Source organism: Oncorhynchus tshawytscha, linkage group LG18, assembly GCF_018296145.1.
Source record: "Oncorhynchus tshawytscha isolate Ot180627B linkage group LG18, Otsh_v2.0, whole genome shotgun sequence".
NCBI lineage: Eukaryota > Metazoa > Chordata > Actinopteri > Salmoniformes > Salmonidae > Oncorhynchus > Oncorhynchus tshawytscha.
The window spans coordinates 10,532,119-10,554,170 of record NC_056446.1 but is presented as its reverse complement, the minus strand read 5'-3'; the positions used below and the strand labels follow the sequence as shown (position 1 = coordinate 10,554,170).

At 43.1% G+C, this 22,052-nt stretch overlaps 1 protein-coding gene across 2 annotated transcripts in view; it reads left to right on the top strand.

Moving 5' to 3' along the window:
- Window positions 1-2,328: 2,328 nt before the first annotated feature.
- The window catches only part of LOC112217474 (bifunctional protein GlmU), a 32,744-nt gene continuing 13,020 nt past the window's right edge, over window positions 2,329-22,052 (top strand). Inside the window, exons 1-2 of one of the 2 annotated variants that reach the window (XM_042300637.1) lie at window positions 2,329-2,626; window positions 21,029-21,259. In XM_042300637.1, the coding sequence (XP_042156571.1) occupies window positions 2,624-2,626; window positions 21,029-21,259 (234 nt within the window). In that variant the 5' untranslated portion in view covers window positions 2,329-2,623. The remainder of the gene's footprint in view (window positions 2,627-21,028; window positions 21,260-22,052) is intronic. The other variant, XM_042300638.1, reaches the window with a different exon arrangement.

Sequence of the window (22,052 nt, the reverse complement as noted above, 5' to 3'; positions counted from 1 at the left end):
GATGTGGCCAATATTGAATCATTTACAAATAACCTGTTTTGGTTTGTGGGCAGATTATGTTTATGTTATGAATACAAACACCCAGCCAGCTAGCGTTGGGTGAATTGCTAATAATGATAAAGGGATCTGGTAATTACAATCATATTTTAAGCCTGTCATTGTTTTGGGGTAGGATTGCGTTATCCCTTTACAAAAGGTTTTTTTTGGACTGGCACTCGGCCAAACAAGTAATGAGTTGGAGCCAAATCTCTGTTGGCCAGCTTTAGCAAAGTGGCACCACAGAGAATGCTGCCCAATCATGCCCATAAGGAGGGTCTTTTATACTGGAGACATTTTAGAGGTAGACTTGGGTTGCGTCCCAAATAGCACCCAATTCCCTATATCACTTCTTTTGACAAGAGCCCTATGGGAGAATAGGGTGACATTTGGGACGCACACTTTTGGTGTGGGTAGAGCACTGCTGATGCTGAACCTGTCTTGCTAAGGTTATTTGCTGTGCTTTGGTATAGCAGCCAAATCCTTTGGCACATCTTTGAAATACTATCACCACAGCTATTTGTTAAATAATATATATAGTTCCTTTCCTCTATTTGAAAGGTGGGTTGAAGTGTGTTTTGAGTTGCTTGCTCTCTCACAATCACAATAGTTTGCCACTCTTCAATTAATATGATTATTATTATGATACAGGTGTAACACATTTGAAATGGAGAGAATCCCTGTTACACCTCAGCCTTGTGTCTTCTCAGCTGACTTTCATAATCAAAAGCTTGATTTATTTCACCACAGCGCCATCTAGAGAGTAAACGATGACAGAGCACCCTACCACAACCAGATTAAATGCATATGCCCAACATCAACATGCATGGCCCTGTAAACTACACGTTGTATATAGATCTTTGATGACATTTGATAAAAGGCATATAAAAACATTAATCTCACTCAAATTAAATTGTCACGTTTATTGCATAAGCATTATTTTACCCCTGAAGTATTATGAATTGAATGTAGCCTACTACAAATTTGAATAGAGTCAAATACATTTGTCTATTTAAATTGCTATAATAAACATATGCAGAATGCTTAGAGACTACACCTAAGCCTAAATCACTACTCCTCTCATGTTTATCAAGACAGACAGTCTAGAATGAATTGACCATTGCATTAAATGTATGAGACAGGATCAAATTCAGTGTTTCCTTAGATGTATTTTAGCAGCGGTGGCAAAGGTCGCTTTAGCCATGGCTAATTCTGTGTTCTTATGCTCAAACATTATAATAAATTCAATGGGAACCCCAATCGGGGGCCCTGGGTATGCCCGGTCGGTAATCCAGCTATGCCAAATTGTACTCCTAAATGCATTATTTTATTTTATTGGTTTAGCTTTTATTTTTGTGATTTCTAGTTCTCAAAGATTGTATTATTTTTAAACATATAAGTCCATTTTTCCATCATGAAATGCATTTCTAAAATTGGTATGGCAGCAGGAATTTCGCAGTGTGCTGATAAACGAAACACAGGAATTGTGGCCGCTAGTGCATTAGGGTAACAAATGTAATACATTGTATTGCATTAGTTAGTCTCCATAGGCCACAAGGACCATCAACTGCCAACCTTCAGCTCAGTAAACACTTAGAGGGCAAGAGCTTTCAAATTCACTTCATCCCCATTCCAACATAACAACATGTTTTGCACGCTGGAGCACAGGTGTTTACGTCCAAGGACACATAGCACAGCCCACACAAAAGGTCACTGCCAAGATGATTAGTGAAGAATGTGTCCTCTGCAGTGGAAATTTTTCTCCCTGTGTCTGAATAACACGTTTTCACAATTGATGCCCTTCGGTAGCATAGCAGGGGTGAGGAGGTCCGTGTGTGTGTGTATATGAGAGAGAGAGAGAGAGAGAGAGAGAGAGAGAGAGAGAGAGAGAGAGAGAGAGAGAGAGAACAATTGAGTTGGGTGTTGATTTTACATAGGAAATAAACCACTAGAATTGTAGGCTGACTGTTCAATTAAAAACGATTACATTGCAGTAGGCTATTTACCAGAGTGTAATAAAATACTGAATAAATACCCTCTCTATGTAAATTAGCCTACCTACTAGGGTATATTCAGCTTGCAGGCCTGTGTCTGGGGGGCCACAAAGACTCTGTCTAGTAATTATCAAGCAGGTTTGAGGCCATATGCGTGAAATAACATTATGATGAAGAGTACGTGATAACTGAGCAGTTTCAACAAAATTAGGTCCGCCTATATTAAACGCAAAATGAATGGCTCTGGCGCCAACTATTCAACAGCAGGTGGCAGTAAAAGACAATAAATTGGGGCAGAAGAAAATACGCTACAGGCAATAATATTAGGTTTATCGTGTAGCGTAGGCTACTACGTAATGCCCATTTAATTACCAATATTTTGGATTTTAAGGGGTAGACTACAGAAAACAGCAGTGGGGTGTGTGTTTTAACTGCAACGTTCAGCAGTTCATGCACCGGAATCTGTGTAACTTCACCCACTACTTTATCAAAACAAGGGAAAGTTAACCTTTTGTTAAAACAGTGCCACGTTATGCAAGTGGCAGGAAAAAAATACACAACTTCAATCCTAAACTGACGTTCTCTTTGAAAGTATGGTGAGTTGACCGACTGTTTCCTGCTTTAATACATGTCTTGTTTTACATCGGTTTTCAAGGTATTTAGATTCATAAATACACTAGTTTGGCTACTAACCTTCCTTCGTTCTAAGGCTCTCCACGGGAGCAACATATCACCCAAGGTACAAAATACCTTGAACATAGGATGTGCACACCAAGTGTGCTAGTTGTGCCCCCCCACCCCCCGATAGGTCACAGTAAAGTGTTTGCATAGACCTGGGTCTTCTCATTAGCGATGTCAAGATCGGGTGAGCGGGAATGTGAGCATCCGAGTTGCTGCGTGTGATGTTCATAGGCCTTTAACCTATAACTAGCCCAATAATGTACTCGTAATGACTGTAGGCCAGCCTACTGTTACTCCTTAAGGTCTAATGACTTCAATGTTATGGTCCCCCACGATGAAATCGGGAAGGGGACTGTGGATCTGTCTCCGTTCGTAAATTCGTTCATGCTGCGTTTAGACAAGGGACACAGAGGGTGACGAGTGTTGGTAAAAACAAGCCAGCACCTTGGAATGCGTTGTTAAATTACACTGATTGGCCAGATGGTAGCGCCATAACAAGAGGTTGAAAATGAAAACTTGGGAAGATGACGGCCTTCACCCACTGACCCAAAGTCATCAAATGCAGTACCTTGGTCCCTCTCCTCACAAGGAACAAATTTGCCTCAGGGTCCGCCATTTAGAATTTTGTGAAAAACACTAAATTAACCATTTGCACAAAACTTGAAATGTGGCACCTATGGAGAAAGGTCTCAACAGTGGAGCCTCCTCAGAGGAGGAAGGGGAGGACCATCTTCCTCAGTGAATTGCATAGATAAAACTGTACTAAATATAGTCACACGTCACCAAATAATTGATTAAAAAACATGTTTTGCAATAAAGGTATAGAGTAGCCTCAACAGCGCAGTAAGGTAGCACCATGGTGTATTAGCCGGAGGACAGCTAGTTTCCGTCCTCTTCAATACAAAACCCAGGAGGCACATGGTTCTCATCCTCTTCCATAGACTTACACAGTAATTATGACAACTCCTGGAGGACGTCCTCCAACCTGTTAGAGCTCTTGCAATATGAACTGACATGTTGTCCACCCAATGAAAGGATCATGGAATAAATCTCATACTGAAAGCATATGCTTCAGCTAGCTAGCGCTGCAGTGCATAACATTTGGTGAGTAGTTGACTCAAAGAGAGAGAAACACAATAGTTGAAGAGTTTAAGAAATTAATTTATTCAAAAATGAAGGTGACGCAAGAGAGCTATATTTGTATTTTTTTCTTTCATTTTCACTTACTGCGAATGCAGCTAGCTAGTTTAGCCTACTAAAAACATCCAGCTCAAACAGAGAGGAATGTTACACCCAGCTCAAACAGAGAGGGATGCTAGCTGGTTATAGCTTTTACAACACTGTAACTCTTCCAAGTCAAGGTCAGTTTTATTAGTTTATTGCCACCAGGGCCAACCGGTGTAACTGCTAAACTGCTGCAGGATAGTAGCGGGTTTACTAATGCGTTAGTTCTAGTAGCTATATTGACTATGACGTTGGCTAATAATGGTGACAACGATTTAGGCTGCGTGTAGCAGTTAGCGGTTATGATATAAAGGTTTGGCTTGTTAAGATTTTTTCATCTAGTCAGACAGCTGATGTGTTGTACACTGAAGTCCACAAGCTAAGGGAAAAGGTGAGAGGAGGAGAGCGCATAGATGCAAGAAGGAATTATAGCTACAAACATAGCTGCAGGAAAATGTTTTGGAGTGAGGGTGCTGCAACAAAATGTTGCCCGCACTACAGACAGCTATGTCGGTCCGCTAATACAGGACTAGTAAAGTCCCAGTGCACTACATTTGTGAGATAAAAAAATATATATATTTTTTAATACTGATTTTTCAGGGCGTGCTGCAGCACCCTCAGCATATGCAATGAAACTGGGATAAACATACCTGATTTTGACAAATAGAAACTCTCAATTGCAACTGTTGGACTAATTATTAGACCCTAGATCAGCTAGATGCAGGCCAGAGTGTGCAAGGCGGTATTGAATGTGTCATTGTCTGACACCTTGATTACTCACATTTCTGTCGACCTGTGCACCTATGTTCTAAACTTTCATTCATAGGCTAGGTTGTTATAACCTCATGATGGGTATTGGGAAAATTTGAGTATCATGTTGTAGCCTAAACTTATCGATGTTACATTGAGTTGGGTGAATGGAATATGAATGACCTTAATATAAATAAGGTCATGCTCATAAATTAATATATATATATACAGTGCCTTGCGAAAGTATTCTGCCCCCTTGAACTTTGCGACCTTTTGCCACATTTCAGGCTTCAAACATAAAGATATAAAACTGTATTTTTTGTGAAGAATCAACAACAAGTGGGACACAATCATGAAGTGGAACGACATTTATTGGATATTTCAAACTTTTTTAACAAATCAAAAACTGAAAAATTGGGCGTGCAAAATTATTCAGCCCCTTTACTTTCAGTGCAGCAAACTCTCTCCAGAAGTTCAGTGAGGATCTCTGAATGATCCAATGTTGACCTAAATGACTAATGATGATAAATACAATCCACCTGTGTGTAATCAAGTCTCCATATAAATGCACCTGCACTGTGATAGTCTCAGAGGTCCGTTAAAAGCGCAGAGAGCATCATGAAGAACAAGGAACACACCAGGCAGGTCCGAGATACTGTTGTGAAGAAGTTTAAAGCCGGATTTGGATACAAAAAGATTTCCCAAGCTTTAAACATCCCAAGGAGCGCTGTGCAAGCGATAATATTGAAATGGAAGGAGTATCAGACCACTGCAAATGTACCAAGACCTGGCCGTCCCTCTAAACTTTCAGCTCATACAAGGAGAAGACTGATCAGAGATGCAGCCAAGAGGCCCATGATCACTCTGGATGAACTGCAGAGATCTACAGCTGAGGTGGGAGACTCTGTCCATTAAACAACAATCAGTCGTATATTGCACAAATCTGGCCTTTATGGAAGAGTGGCAAGAAGAAAGCCATTTCTTAAAGATATCCATAAAAAGTGTTGTTTAAAGTTTGCCACAAGCCACCTGGGAGACACACCAAACATGTGGAAGAAGGTGCTCTGGTCAGATGAAACCAAAATTGAACTTTTTGGCAACAATGCAAAACGTTATGTTTGGCGTAAAAGCAACACAGCTCATCAACCTGAACTCACCATCCCCAACCGTCAAACATGGTAGTGGCAGCATCATGGTTTGGGCCTGCTTTTCTTCAGCAGGGACAGGGAAGATGGTTAAAATTGATGGGAAGATGGATGGAGCCAAATACAGGACCATTCTGGAAGAAAACCTGATGGAGTCTGCAAAAGACCTGAGACTGGGACGGAGATTTGTCTTCCAACAAGACAATGATCCAAAACATAAAGCAAAATCTACAATGGAATGGTTCAAAAATAAACATATCCAGGTGTTAGAATGGCCAAGTCAAAGTCCAGACCTGAATCCAATCGAGAATCTGTGGAAAGAACTGAAAACTGCTGTTCACAAATGCTCTCCATCCAACCTCACTGAGCTCGAGCTGTTTTGCAAGGAGGAATGGGAAAAAATGTCAGTCTCTCGATGTGCAAAACTGATAGAGACATACCCCAAGCGACTTACAGCTGTAATTGCAGCAAAAGGTGGCGCTACAAAGTATTAACTTAAGGGGGCTGAATAATTTTGCACGCCCAATTTTTCAGTTTTTCATTTGTTAAAAAAGTTTGAAATATCCAATAAATGTCTTCCACTTCATGATTGTGTCCCACTTGTTGTTGATTCTTCACAAAAAAATACAGTTTTATATCTTTATGTTTGAAGCCTGAAATGTGGCAAAAGGTCGCAAAGTTCAAGGGGGCCGAATACTTTCGCAAGGCACTGTATATATATATATATATATATATATTTTTTTTTTAAAGTCCTCCCTCATCTTCAATGGTGCCGACCGCCACTGCTCTCAACGCAATATTTTCCAGGGCCCAGTTTCTCTTTGGCGATAGAACTTAGGTGTATGGGTGTTTTAACGATGCATCTTTTCTACAGCAGCCAATATGTAACGTGTTTCCCAAAACACCACGCAGAGAGAACAGTCGCTAAGTGCGTCTTTGGAGCGTTTGTTGATACTGCTAGAATCGAAAGAAAGGCAGTGCTGTTCTCAGGTCAGCTTTATCATTTAAAATCTTACCTTATCATTAAAAATGTTTCACAATACTGACGACGGATCAGCTCCGAGAGAAATATTACCACCCATGGCTACAAAAATTGAGGTGGCTTATTCTAATGCTTACCCAATAAAAATGCACTAAATCACCGATTTGGCACATCATTGCGCACACGTCATAAAATATATTGAGACAAATGATAGACAGTACTAGCAAAATAGAATGATTTATTGAACATGAAATAGGGCTATATCATACTGTATTTCAAATCAAAATATTTTTTTAATTTCACTTTTATTTAACCAGGTAGGCTAGTTGAGAACAAGTTCTCATTTACAACTGCGACCTGGCCAAGATAAAGCAAAGGACACAAACAACAGAGTTACACATGGAATAAACAAACATACAGTCAACACATGCGCGGAATACAACAGTGAAATGCTTACTTACAAGCCCTTAACCAACAATGCAGTTAAGAAAATACCTTTAAAAAGAGATAAGAAAAACAATTAAGGAGCAGCAATAAATAACAATAGTGGGGCTATATACAGGAGGTATCGGTTCAGAGTCAATGTGTCAATGTGCGGGGGCACTGATGTCGAGGTAATTATGTACATACAGGTCGAGTTAAAGTGGCTATGCATGGATAATAACATTGAGTAGCAGCAGGGGGTGTGCAAATAGTCTGGGTAGCCATTTGATTAGCTGTTTAGGAGTCTTATGGATTGGGGGTAGAAGCTGTTTAGAAGCCTCTTGTAACTAGACTTGGTGCTCCGGTACCGCTTGCCATGCGGTAGCAGAGAGAACAGTCTATGACTAGGGTGGCTGGAGTCTTTGACCATTTTTTGGGCCTTCCTCTGACACCGCCTGGTATAAAGGTTCTGGATGGCAGGAAGCTTGGCCCCGGTGATGTACTGGGCCATACTCACTACCCTCTGTAGTGCCTTGCGGTCGGACGCCAAGCAGTTGCCATACCAGGCAGTGATGCAACATGTCAGGATGCTCTCGATGGTGCAGCTGTAAAACCTTTTGAGTATCTGGGGACCCATGCCAAATCCTTTCGGTCTCCTGAGGGGGAATAGGTTTTGTCGTGCCCTCTTCACGACTGTCTTGATGTGCTTGGACCATGTTAGTTTGTTGGTGATGTGGATGCCAAGGAACTTGAAGCTGTCAACCTTCTCCACTGCAGCCCCGTAAATGAGAATGGGGGCATGCTCTGTCCTCCTTTTCCTGTAGTCCACAATAATCTCCTTTGTCTTGATGACGTTGAGGGAGAGGTTGTTGTCCTTGCACCACATGGTCAGGTATCTGACCTCCTCCCTATATGCTGTCTCATCGTTGTCGGTGACCAGGCCTACCACTGTTGTGTCATCAGCATACTTAATGATGGTGTTGGAGTTATGCCTGGCCGAGCAGTCATGAATGAAAAGGGAGTACAGGAGGGGTCTGAGTACGGACCCCTGAGGGGCCCCCGTGTTGAGGATCTGCGTGGAGGATGTGCCGTTAACTACCCTTACCACCTGGGGGTGGCCCGTCAGGAAGTCTAGGATCCAGTTGCAGAGGGAGGTGTTTAGTCCCAGGGTCCTTAGCTTAGTGATGAGCTTTGAGGGCATTATGATGTTGAATGCTCAGCTGTAGTCAATGAATAGCATTCTCACATAGGTGTTCCTTTTGTGCAATAGAGATTGCATAATCTGTGGATCGGTTGGTGCGGTATGCAAATTGGAGTGGGTCTAGGGTTTCTAGGAAAATGCTGATGATGTGAGCCATGAGCAGCCTTTCAAAGCATTTCATGGCTACGGACGTGAGTGCTACGGGTCGGTAGTCATTTCGGTAGGTTACCTTAGTGTTCCTGGGCACAGGGACCATGGTGGTCTGCTTAAAACATGTTGGTGTTACAGACTCAGACAGGGAGAGGTTGAAAATGTCAGTGAAGGCTGTTGCCAGTTGGTCAGGTTATGCTTGGAGTACACGTCCTGGTAATCCGTCTGGCCCAGCGGACTTGTGAATGTTGACCTGTTTAAAAGGTCTTACCCACATCGGCTGCGGAGAACGTGATCACACAGTCATCCGGGCCAGCTGATGATCTCATGCAGGTTTCGGTGTTACTTGCCTCGAAGCGAGCATATAAGTTATTTAGCTCGTCTTGTAGGCTTGTGTCACTGGGCAATTCTCGGTTGTACTTCCCTTTGTAGTCTGTAATAGTTTGCAAGCTCTGCCACATCCGATGAGTGTCGGAGCCAGTGTAGTACGATTTGAGCTTACTCCTGTATTGACGCTTTGCCTGTTTGATGGTTCATCAGAGGGCATAGCAGGATTTCATATACGCTTCCGGGTTAGAGTCCCGATCCTTGAATGCGGCAGTTCTACCCTTTAGCTTGGTGTGGATGTTGCCTGTAATCCATGGCTTCTGGTTGGGGTATGTACGTACAGCCACTGTGGGGACGATGTCCTCGATGCACTTATTGATGAAGCCAGTGACTGATGTGGTGTACTCCTCAATGTCATCGGAAGAATCCCAGAACATATTTCAGTCTGTGCTAGCAACAGTCCTGTAGTTTAGCATCTGCTTCATCTGACCACTTTCTTACAGACCGAGTCACTGGTACTTCCTGCTTTTATTTTTGCTTCTAAGCAGGAATCAGGAGGATAGAATTATGGTCAGATTTGCCAAATGGAGGGCGAGGGAGAGCTTTGTATGCATCTCTGTGTGTGGAATAAAGGTGGTCTGGAATTTTTTCCCCTCTGGTTTCACATTTAACATGCTGATAGAAATTCGGTAAAACTGATTTAAGTTTCCCTGCATTAAAGTTACCGGCCACCAGGAGCACCGCCACTGGGTGAGCATTTTCCTGTTTGCTTATGGCAGAATACAAGTCATTGAGTGCGGTTTTAGTGCCAACTTCGTTCTGTGGCAGTATGTAGACAGCTACGAAAAATACAGATAAACTCTCTAGGTAGATAGTGTGGTCTACAACTTATATACTCTACCTTGGGCGAGCAAAACTGAGACTATTTTGGTTTGACTTAGATATCGTGCACCAGCTGTTTACATAAATGCATAGGCCCCCAGCCCGTGTCTTACCAGAGGCTGCTGTTCTGTCTTGTCGATAGTGTATAACCCACCAGCAATATGTTCTTCATGTCGTTGTTCAGCCACGACTCGGTGAAACATAAGATATTCGTCTTAATGTCCCATTGGTAGGATATACAGTTGATGTCAGAAGTTTACATACACTTAGGTTGGAATCATTAAAACTAATTTTTCAACCACTCCACAAATTTCTTGTTAACAAAATAGGACAGCTACTTTGTGCATGACAAGTCATTTTTCCAAAAATTGTTTACAGACAGATTATTTCACTGTATCACATTTCCAGTGGGTCAGAGGTTTACAAACACTAAATTGACTGTGCCTTTAAACAGCTTGGAAAATCCCAGAAAATTATGTCATGGCTTTAGAAGCTTCTGATAGGCTAATTGGCATAATTTGTGTCAATTGGAGGTGTACCTGTGGATGTTTTTCAAGGCCTACCTTCAAACTCAGTGCCTCTTTGCTTGACATCATGGGGAAAAAAATTGTAGACCTCCAAAAGTCTGGTTCAACCTTGGGAGCAATTTCCAAACGCCTGAAGGTACCACTCATCTGCACAAACAATAGTATGCAAGTATAGACACCATGGGACCCGCAGCCGTCATACCGCTCAGGAAGGAGACGAGTTAGAGATGAACGACTTTGGTGTGAAAAGTGCAAATCAATCCCAGAACAGCAAAGGACCTTGTGAAGGTGCTGAAGGAAACAGGTACAAAAGTATCTATATCCACAGTAAAAACGAGTCCTATGTCGACATAACCTGAAAGGCTGCTTAGCAAGGAAGAAGCCACTGCTCCAAAACCGCCATAAAAAAAGCAAGACTACGGTTTGCAACTGCACATGGGGACAAAGATCGTACTTTTGGGAGAAATGTCCTCTGGTCGGATGAAACAACACTGTTTGGCATAATGACCATCGTTATGTTTGGAGGAAAAAGGGGAGGCTTACAAGCCGAAGAACACCATCCCAACTGTGAAGCACGGGGTGCTTTGCTGCAGGAGGGACTGGTGCACTTCACAAAATAGATGGCATCATGAGGTAGGAAAATTATGTGGATATATTGAAGCAACATCTCAAGACATCAGTCAGGAAGTTAAAGCTTGGTTGCAAATGGGTCTTCCAAATGGACAATGACCCCAAGCATACTTCCAAAATGGCTTAAGGACAACAAAGTCAAGGTAATGGAGTGGCCATCACAAAGCCTTGACCTCAATCCTATAGAAGATTTTTGGGTAGAACTGAAAATGTGTGTGAGGAAGGAGGCCTACACACCTGACTCAGTTACACCAGCTCTGTCAGGAGGAATGGGCCAAAATTCACCCAACTTATTGTGGGAAGCTACCCGAAACGTTTGACGCAAGTTAAACAATTTAAAGGCAATGCTACCAAATACTAATTGAGTGTATGTCAACTTCTGACCCACTGGGAATGTGATGAAATAAATAAAAGATTAACTAAATCATGATATTTTTCTGATATTTCACATTCTTAAAATAAAGGGGTGATCCTAACTGACCTAAGACAGGGAATTTTTACTAGGATTGAATGTCAGGAATTGTGAAAAACTGAGTTTAAATGTATTTGGCTAAGGTGTATCAAATCAAATGTATTTATATAGCCCTTCGTACATCAGCTGATATCTCAAAGTGCTGTACAGAAACCCAGCCTAAAACCCCAAACAGAAAGCAATGCGGGTGTAGAAGCACAGTGGCTAGGAAAAACTCCCTAAAAAGGCCAAAACCTAGGAAGAAACTTAAGAGAGGAACCAGGCTATGAGGGGAGGCCAGTACTCTTATGGCTGTGCCAGGTGGAGATTATAACAGAACATGGCAAAGATGTTCAAATGTTCATAAATGACCAGCATGGTCAAATAATAATAATCACAGTAGTTGTCGAGGGTGCAGCAAGTCAGCACCTCAGGAGTAAATGTCAGTTGGCTTTTCATAGCCGATCATTAAGAGTATCTCTACCACTCCTGCTGTCTCTAGAGAGTTGAAAACAGCATGTCTTGGACAGGTAGCACGTCCGGTGAACAGGTCAGGGTTCCATAGCCGCAGGCAGAACAGTTGAAACTGGTGCAGCAGCACGGCCAGGTGGACTGGGGACAGCATGGAGTCCTCATGCCAGGTAGTCCTGAGGCATGGTCCTAGGGCTCAGGTCCTCCAAGAGAGAGAAAGAAAGAAAGAGAATTAGAGAGAGCATACTTAAAATCACACAGGACACCGGATAAACGACTACCGCCCCGTAGCACTCACATCCGTCATCATGAAGTGCTTTGAGAGACTAGTCAAGGACCATATCACCTCCACCCTACCTGACACCCTAGACCCACTCCAATTTGCTTACCGCCCAAATAGGTCCACAGACGATGCAATCTCAACCACACTGCACACTGCCCTAACCCATCTGGACAAGAGGAATACCTATGTGAGAATGCTGTTCATCGACTACAGCTCGGCATTCAACACCATAGTACCCTCCAAGCTCGTCATCAAGCTCGAGACCCTGGGTCTCGACCCCGCCCTGTGCAACTGGGTACTGGACTTACTGACGGGCCGCCCCCAGGTGGTGAGGGTAGGCAACAACATCTCCTCCCCGCTGATCCTCAACACTGGGGCCCCACAAGGGTGCGTTCTGAGCCCTCTCCTGTACTCCCTGTTCACCCATGACTGCGTGGCCACGCACGCCTCCAACTCAATCATCAAGTTTGCGGACGACACAACAGTGGTAGGCTTGATTACCAACAACGACGAGACGGCCTACAGGGAGGAGGTGAGGGCCCTCGGAGTGTGGTGTCAGGAAAATAACCTCACACTCAACATCAACAAAACTAAGGAGATGATTGTGGACTTCAGGAAACAGCAGAGGGAATACCCCCCTATCCACATCGATGGAACAGTAGTGGAGAGGGTAGCAAGTTTTAAGTTCCTCGGCATACACATCACAGACAAACTGAATTGGTCCACTCACACAGACAGCATCGTGAAGAAGGCGCAGCAGCGCCTCTTCAACCTCAGGAGGCTGAAGAAATTCGGCTTGTCACCAAAAGCACTCACAAAGTTCTACAGATGCACAATCGAGAGCATCCTGGCGGGCTGTATCACCGCCTGGTACGGCAACTGCTCCGCCCTCAACCGTAATGCTCTCCAGAGGGTAGTGAGGTCTGCACAACGCATCACCGGGGGCAAACTACCTGCCCTCCAGGACACCTACACCACCCGATGTTACAGGAAGGCCATAAAGATCATCAAGGACATCAACCACCCGAGCCACTGCCTGTTCACCCCGCTATCATCCAGAAGGCGAGGTCAGTACAGGTGCATCAAAGCTGGGACAGAGAGACTGAAAAACAGCTTCTATCTCAAGGCCATCAGACTGTTAAACAGCCACCACTAACATTGAGTGGCTGCTGCCAACACACTGACACTGACACTGACTCAACTCCAGCCACTTTAATAATGGGAATTGATGGGAAATGATGTAAATATATCACTAGCCACTTTAAACAATGCTACCTTATATAATGTTTACATACCCTACATTATTCATCTCATATGCATACGTATATACTGTACTCTATATCATCGACTGCATCCTTATGTAATACATGTATCACTAGCCACTTTAACTATGCCACTTTGTTTACATACTCATCTCATATGTATATACTGTACTCGATATCAGCTACTGTATCTTGCCTATGCTGCTCTGTACCATCACTCATTCATATAGCCTTATGTACATATTCTTTATCCCCTTACACTGTGTATAAGACAGTAGTTTTGGAATTGTTAGTTAGATTACTTGTTGGTTATTACTGCATTGTCGGAACTAGAAGCACAAGCATTTCGCTACACTCGCATTAACATCTGCTAACCATGTGTATGTGACAAATAAAATTTGATTTGATTTTTGAAGACAGGAGAAGTACTCCACTCCAGATATAACAAACTGACCCTAGCCCCCCCGACACAAACTACTGCAGCATAAATACTGGAGGCTGAGACAGGAGGAGTCAGGAGACACTGTGGCCCCACGATGATACCCCAGGACAGGGCCAAACAGGAAGGATATAACCCCACCCACTTTGCCAAAGCACAGCACCCACACCACTAAAAGGATATCTAACTTACCATCCTGAGACAAGGCCGAGTATAGCCCACAAAGATCTCCACCACGGCACAACCCAAGGGGGGGCGCCAACCCAGACAGGAAGATCACATCAGTGACTCAACCAACTCAAGTGAAGCACCCCTCCTAGGGACGGCATGAAAGAGCACCAGTAAGCCAGTGACTCAGCCCCTGTAATAGGGTTAGAGAGACCGAGTCTGCGTCTCTCACATGGGTAGGCAGACCATTCCATAAAAATGGAGCTCTATAGGAGAAAGCCCTGCCTCCAGCTGTTTGCTTAGAAATTCTAGGGACAATTAGGAGGCCTGAGTCTTGTGACCGTAGCATACGTTTAGGTATGTACGGCAGGACCAAATCAGAGAGATAGGTAGGAGCAAGCCCATGTAATGCTTTGTAGGTTAGCAGTAAAACCTTGGAAATCAGCCCTTGCCTTAACAGGAAGCCAGTGTAGGGAGGCTAGCACTGGAGTAATATGATCACATTTTGGGGTTCTAGTCAGGATTCTAGCACTAACTGAAGTTTATTTAGTGCTTTATCCGGGTAGCCGGAAAGTAGAGCATTGCAGTAGTCTAACCTAGAAGTAACAAAAGCATGAATTAATTTTTCTGCATCATTTTTGGACAGAAAGTTTCTGATCTTTGCAATGTTACGTAGATGGAAAAAAGCTGTCATTGAAACAGTCTTGATATGTTCGTCAAAAGAGAGATCAGGGTCCAGAGTAACGCCAAGGTCCTTCACAATTTTATTTGAGATGACTGTACAACCATTAAGATTAATTGTCAGATTCAACAGAAGATCTCTTTGTTTCTTGGGACCTAGAACATGCATCTCTATTTTGTCCAAGTTTAAAAATAGAAAGTTTGCAGCCATCCACTTCCTTGTATGTGTATGTAAACTTCCGATTTCAACTGTACGTGCCTTCAGTTTGTCCCATTTATTTTCCAGCATTTGAACGTTAGCTAGCAGAATGGCAAGGGCAGAAAACCCACTCGTCGCAAGGCACTCGGATCTTTTGCCTCAATCTCAGTTTCCTTCTCCAGCGAATCGGGGCCTGGTGTCTGCAGTATATCCCTTGCGTCCGACTCATTGAAGAAGAACTCCTCGTCCAATTTGATGTGAGGAATGCCAGTTCTGATGTCCAGAAGCTCTTTTCGGTCATAAGAGATGGTAGCAGCAACATTATGTACAAAACAAGTTACGAACAATGCGGGGGGGGGAGAAAAAAAATAGCATGATTGGTTGAGAGCTGATAATATTTTTATTTTTACTATTTTCTACATTGTAGAATAATAGTGAAGACAAACTATGAAATACATGGAATCACGTAGTAACCAAAAAACAAATCAAAATATATTTGAGATTCTTCAAAGTAGCCACCCTTTGCCTTGATGACAGCTTTGTACACTCTTGGCATTCTCTCAACCAGCTTCATGAGGAATTATTTTCCAACAATCTTGAAGGAGTTCCCACATATGCTGAGTACTTATTAACTGCTTTTCCTTCACTCTGCAGTCCAACTCATCCCAATTGGGTTGAGGACGGGTGATTGTGAAGGCCAGGTCATCTGATCCAGCACTCCCATCACTCTCAAATCAAATCAAATGTATTTATATAGCCCTTCGTACATCAGCTGATATCTCAAAGTGCTGTACAGAAACCCAGCCTAAAACCCCAAACAGCAAGCAATGCAGGTGTAGAAGCACGGTGGCTAGGAAAAACTCCCTAGAAAGGCCAAAACCTAGGAAGAAACCTAGAGAGGAACCAGGCTATGTGGGGTGGCCAGTCCTCTTCTGGCTGTGCCGGGTGGAGATTATAACAGAACATGGCCAAGATGTTCAAATGTTCATAAATGACCAGCATGGTCGAATAATAATAAGGCAGAACAGTTGAAACTGGAGCAGCAGCACGGTCAGGTGGACTGGGGACAGCAAGGAGTCATCATGTCAGGTAGTCCTGGGGCATGGTCCTAGGGCTCAGGTCCTCCGAGAGAGAGAAAGAAAGAGAGAATTAGAGAGAGCATATGTGGGGTGGCCAGTCCTCTTCTGGCTGTGCCGGGTGGAGATTATAACAGAACATGGCCAAGATGTTCAAATGTTCATAAATGATCAGCATGGTCGAATAATAATAAGGCAGAACAGTTGGTGGAAACTGGAGCAGCAGCACAGTCAGGTGGACTGGGGACAGCAAGGAGTTATCATGTCAGGTATCAGTCATTGGTCAAATGTGTATTAAAGTAGTAAAACGTTAAATATTTGGTCCCATATTCCTAGCACGTAATGACTACATCAAACTTGTGACTCTAGAAATTTGTTGGATGCATTTTGTTTGTTTTGGTTGTGTTTCAGATTATTTTGTGTCCAATAGAAATGAATGGTAGGCTAAATAATATAATGTGTCATTTTGGATTCACTTTTATTGTAAATAAAAACAGAAGTGTTTAGAAAAATTATATTCTTATTTACAATAAAAGTGACTTTAATACACAAGTGAATTTGTCCCAATACTGTTAGTACTCTAAAATGGGGGGGAACTGTGTTAAAAAAAAAGAGGTGCTGTAATTTCTAAACAGTTCACCCCATATGGATGAAAATAGCCTCAAATGAAAGTTGACCATTTGCAGTTTTAACATCCTATATTGTATAATTTAAAACCCAAAGTGCTGGAGTTCAGAGCCAAAACAAAAAAATGTCTCACTGTCTCAATACTTTGCTCATTTTATATTTTAATGCATTTATTTCGTTTTTCATTTTAAGCATATTTTATACGTTGCTTGTTTCTATCAATTGCAAAGACATCGGTTGGCAACATTGTATGTGTAATCAACTTTGTTCTGAAGTTAAAAGTGTTCACAGAGGGCCGATAAACCATGTGATTATATTGTATAAAGTGATGAAGAAGGGCAAAAAAAAGCATCTAACGATGCACTTCGCTGATCTACATTTAAGTGCAACGTTAATAACGATGGTTTTGGAAAACAGCTCGAGATATTCTGATGCTCCTACGAAGGCTCTAATGATGAATTTAGCCTAACGATGCTTTTGGGAAACTGGACCCAGACTACTACCTAATTTCCCGAGGTAGACTGGCTCTGGCAGCCAAATACCCCATCTAAACATGAATCGAATCTCAATTGCGATACTGTTCTCGAAACATAAAGACTTTTACTTTCATATCTCCTCAAAAATATTTTCAAAATACACACTTACTGTACGCTGTTATAATCAGCCTTATGACAGTTGCAGCCAACAGTATTTGTCAGTTACAACACGTTTCTGGTGGCCTTCTGTTACACACAGGAGTGCGGAGCATGCTAGATAGTTAATTAGCCCAGGTGGTTGCCTCTAATATAGAGGTATGGCTGTGTGGGCGGTGTGTAGTAATTTAAGCTTTTTTTGAAAATGATTTCTATCTGATATGAAAGATACATGTTGGAAACATAAGGAACTTCCCACAATCAATGCGCATTTAAGATACCATCAATAGGTGCTAATGAACGGGGTAACCTATAACAAACATAGCAATATAAATTAAGTGTAACGTCATCTGCCCATACGACATTGCATTATGCCTGTATGTATGAATACATGCTTTGGCATCTCCTCTTTTGAGCTCATTTAAAGTTTCCCCATAAATAAATGTGCATTAATTGTCATTGTCAAACCAAAATGTCCTTGCATTAATCAAGCACACTACAACTACTCCAAACATGTATTCATCACCTGAAATATTTGGGTTGTCTTTGATCACTTGGTTGTACAAGTGTTTATTTGTGGTGATCCAATCCAGGGGATTTTAAGTAGTTAGATGAGCAGGAGAGAGTGACAGAGAGGTGCTTCACAGAGGTTTGATAATTATGTGCTTTAAAAGCGTGCAGTCATCAGAGCCTCTCTCTGCTCTGTGACAAAGCTGGAAGTTGCTTGTTCAGATCCAGGGTTACAATCACTGTTTTGGTTCGAACAAAAGTCCCCTGATTGTGTTTGTGGCAGGTTAGATACTAACAAACCCTGTAACAAACAATATAGACCATCAGGGCCTAAAATTAACACCTGCCATATGCGGGTAGATTTTGTCATTGGAGGGTAAAAGGTGCTGAGAAGTCAATCTGGAATCTGCATTGGGCTGTGCAGAATTTACGGGGATACGGCCTCAGCAGAAGTCAGGGCATTCATCCTTCTTGCGCTTCGCGGAGCAGCACAGACCTGTTGTGAAGGAAGTTGTCAAGGACGTGTGTTTGTGTTTATACAAGACCTCCCGTCCCCGCCTACCATCAACCAATCATGTAAATTATGGAGCTACATGGACCCATCCGTAGTGTTACAATATTTGGGAGGCGCACAGTGACACAGTATGGAGCACAATTTGGCCTCCGGAGGCTCCACGATTGCATCACAACCTCCATACGGAGACTAACCACATTTTCAGATATTGGCTTTAAGATGTCTATTTCACCAGCCACGTCGGCGGGTGGTCAGGGCTCCACAGTGCGAGCATTTCACTCGCATTTGTGAATTTAAAAAAAAAGTCAAATATGATCACATTTATAGTAAAATAAATGCTGCAGTTGATGTTTAAAAAGTATTTATGCCGTTTTGTTTTATAGCTGGTAAATTAAATCGCACAAATTCTAGCCTATTCCACCTCGTGCTGGAACACTGTCTGGCTGGGGGCTGTGCTCTCGTGAAGATAATTCATTCATGGTTCATTTTTAGAGGCGCTGCACACTTTTCCAAGATATTCTATCCAACTGACAGATGTGGCATATCAAGAATATGATTAAACAGCAGGATTATTACACAGGTGCACCTTGGGCTGGGGACAATAAAAGGCCACTCTAAAATGTGCAGTTTTGTCACACAACACAATGCCACAGATGTCTCAAATTTTGAGGGAGCGTGCCATTGGCATGCTGACTGCAGGAATGTCTACCAGAGCTATTCCCAGAGAATGTAAAATTAATTTCTCTACCATGCCTGGCAACAACGATTCAGTCGCGAAGTGGTAGGCCACACAAGCTCACAGAATGGGACCGCCGAGTGCTTAAAAGTGCGTAGCGTGTAAAAATTGTCTGTCTATTGCAACACTCACTACCAAGTTACAAACTGCCTCTGGAAGCAACGTCAGCACAAGAACTGTTCATTGGGATCTTTGTGAAATAGTTTTCCATAGCCGAGCAGCTGCACAGAAGCCTAAGATCACCACGCACAATGCCAAGTGTCACCTGGAGTGGTGTAAACCTCGCTGCAATTGGACTCAAACAGTGGAAACGCGTTCTCTGGAGTGATGAATCACACTTCACCATCTAGCAGTCCGATGGACGAATTTGGGTTTGTCGGATGCCGGGAGTACGCTACCTGCCCCAATGCATAGTGCCAACTGTAAAGTTTGGTGGAGGAGTAATAATGGTCTGGGGTTGTTTTTCATGGTTCGGGCTAGACTCCTTAGTTCCAGTGAAGGGAAATTTTAACGCTACAGCATACAATGACATTGTAAATGATTCTATGCTTCCAACTTTATGGCAAAAGTTTGGGGAAGGCCCTTTCCTGTTTCAGCATGACAATAACCCTGTGCACAAAGCGAGGTCCATACACAAATGATTTGTCGAGATTGGTGTGGAAGAATTTGACTGGCCTGCACAGAGCTCTGACCTCAACCCCATCAAACACCTTTGGGATGATTTGGAACGCCGACTGCGAGCCGGGCCTAATCGCCCAACATCAGTGCCCGACCTCACTAAGGCTCTTGTGGCTGAATGGAAGTCCCCGCAGAAATGTTCCAACATCTAGTGGAAAGCCTTCCCATAAGAGTGGAGGCTGTTACAGCAGCAAAGGGGGGACAAACTCCATATTAAGGCCCATGATTTTGGAATGAGATGTTCAATGATCAGGTGTCCACATACTTTTTGTCATGTAGTGTATTTTTGTTCATCCATCCATGATAAATATTATATAAGCTATATAAGCTATATGAAACATTGCCTTAATGATCTGAATAGGGGCTAAGTAATTGGACAAAACATAGATGCTCACATCCGGGGGGCTCCCGAGTGGCGCAGCGGCCTAAGACACTGCATCTCAGTGCTAGAGGCATCACCATAGACCCTGGTTCGATTGCGGGCTGTATCACAACCGTCCATGATTGGGAGTCCCGTAGGGCGGCGCACAATTGGCCCAGCGTCGTTAAGGTTTGGCTGGGGTAGGCCGTCATTGTAAATAAGATTTAGTTCTAAACTGAATTGCCTAGTTAAATGAATACATTTTTAAAATGTGCATCAATAACGCAAATGTTTCTCCTTGTTGATTAGTCTCATGAAACCGACTGACCTCTACGCTCCCATTGCCTTTCAGTTTGTGTAACTTGAATGTGTAGTTCATAAGATCAAGTTGGTTGAACGAGGCAAGCCGTGGATAGCTTTAAGAAAAATCATGATGTTATGGTTTACTTCTGTAATGCAGAGCTGCTCTGTCAGGCGGTTGAAGACCAGCAGGGTGAACACTGAGTAAATGAGAATACGATATGGAATCCGTTGGAAAGAACACCGAGGTGGTGATAAACTCATTTGTATACACCGGCTGGGGCCCATGTCTTTACTGCAGGTTATGGGGTCAGGCTCGTATTTAGTTAACCGTGATGATCCTGTTAAAGAACTGAATGGACCACCATCCTAGCGAGTGTGCCTCTAGAGTCTATACCCCTATTCTCCTCCCCTCTCCTCTCCCTCTGTTCCCCTTTACCCAACATCTGAACTATGATTAATGGACTTCTTGGGTTCAATGACTGTGGGAAACCATAATTGGGTCAAGCCAGGCCTGGAGCAATAGAGAGCAGCCCCAGATTGAGAAGGAGAAAGAAGCGATGGCTGCTAGGGGTTGGGAGTGAATAAAGTTTGGGAGCTTTGCAATGCTACAGTTCGCCACCAGCCCAGTACCAAACATGCTCATGTCTCGGTTTACCTCCCCCCTTTCTATGTCCACTGTGCCTAGGCATCTGCAGGCTCTGCCCTCAAAGTCCACGCAGTACGCTTTGGGCCGGGACAGGAGCTGCTGTGCTCCCTGCTGGCATTTGTGGAGGAGAGAAACCTCAAAGCGCCATTCATCATCACCTGCGTGGGCAGCGTAACCAAGGCAACACTCCGGCTGGCAAACGCCACTGCAGGGAATACCAATGAGGTACTTGGCAGAGATGTTGGCTGGCAACCAGCCGTCATGCTTCTGGTGAAGTGTCTAAATTGTTGTTGTAAATGAAAAGACAATGTCGGCATCCCAAATGGCACCCTATACACTTCATAGTCCACTACTTTTGAACAGGCTTCTGATGGCTCTGGTCTAAAGTAGTGCACTATATAGGGAATCGGGTACCATTTGGGACATAGCCAAGTCTTGTAAGTGCCTCCACAGAATTCACAGGGGTTTGGGTTGGGACTGAGTGGGATTGGGAGGACATCTGGCAAGATGTCAAAGGACATGATGAAAGGGCCTTTGAGCACTGTTGTACACACAGCAAATCTCTCATAAATGGGTACGTGTTGTGTTATAGTACGACAATATACTACAGTAATACTACACTACAGTCTCCCTTGGGAAAGAGGTCCTCTGAGCTCATTTGGACTACCTGCTTAAAGTGGAACTGACAGCGTTTTAGCAACAACAAGCTTATTAAAATCTTATTAAAATCTGTTCATACATTTAAAAAAAAATGTTACACCACCAGGAAGAATGACTACTTAAAAAAAAAAATTAATCAGACAAAAGAGCACTTATATATGGTCATTTTAACATTTTAATGTTTGGATAGGACGTATAGTGAGGCATTTGTGAACATTCTGTGGCAATAGAGTGGGAACACGGCTGTGCGTTTGGACAAGTAGACACTGCAGTAAATAAAACCTAATAAATAAAAAGGCCAAAACCTAGGAAGAAACCTAGAGAGGGAACCAGGCTATGAGGGGTGGCCAGTACTCTTATGGCTGTGCCGGGTGGAGATTATAACAGAACATGGCAAAGATGT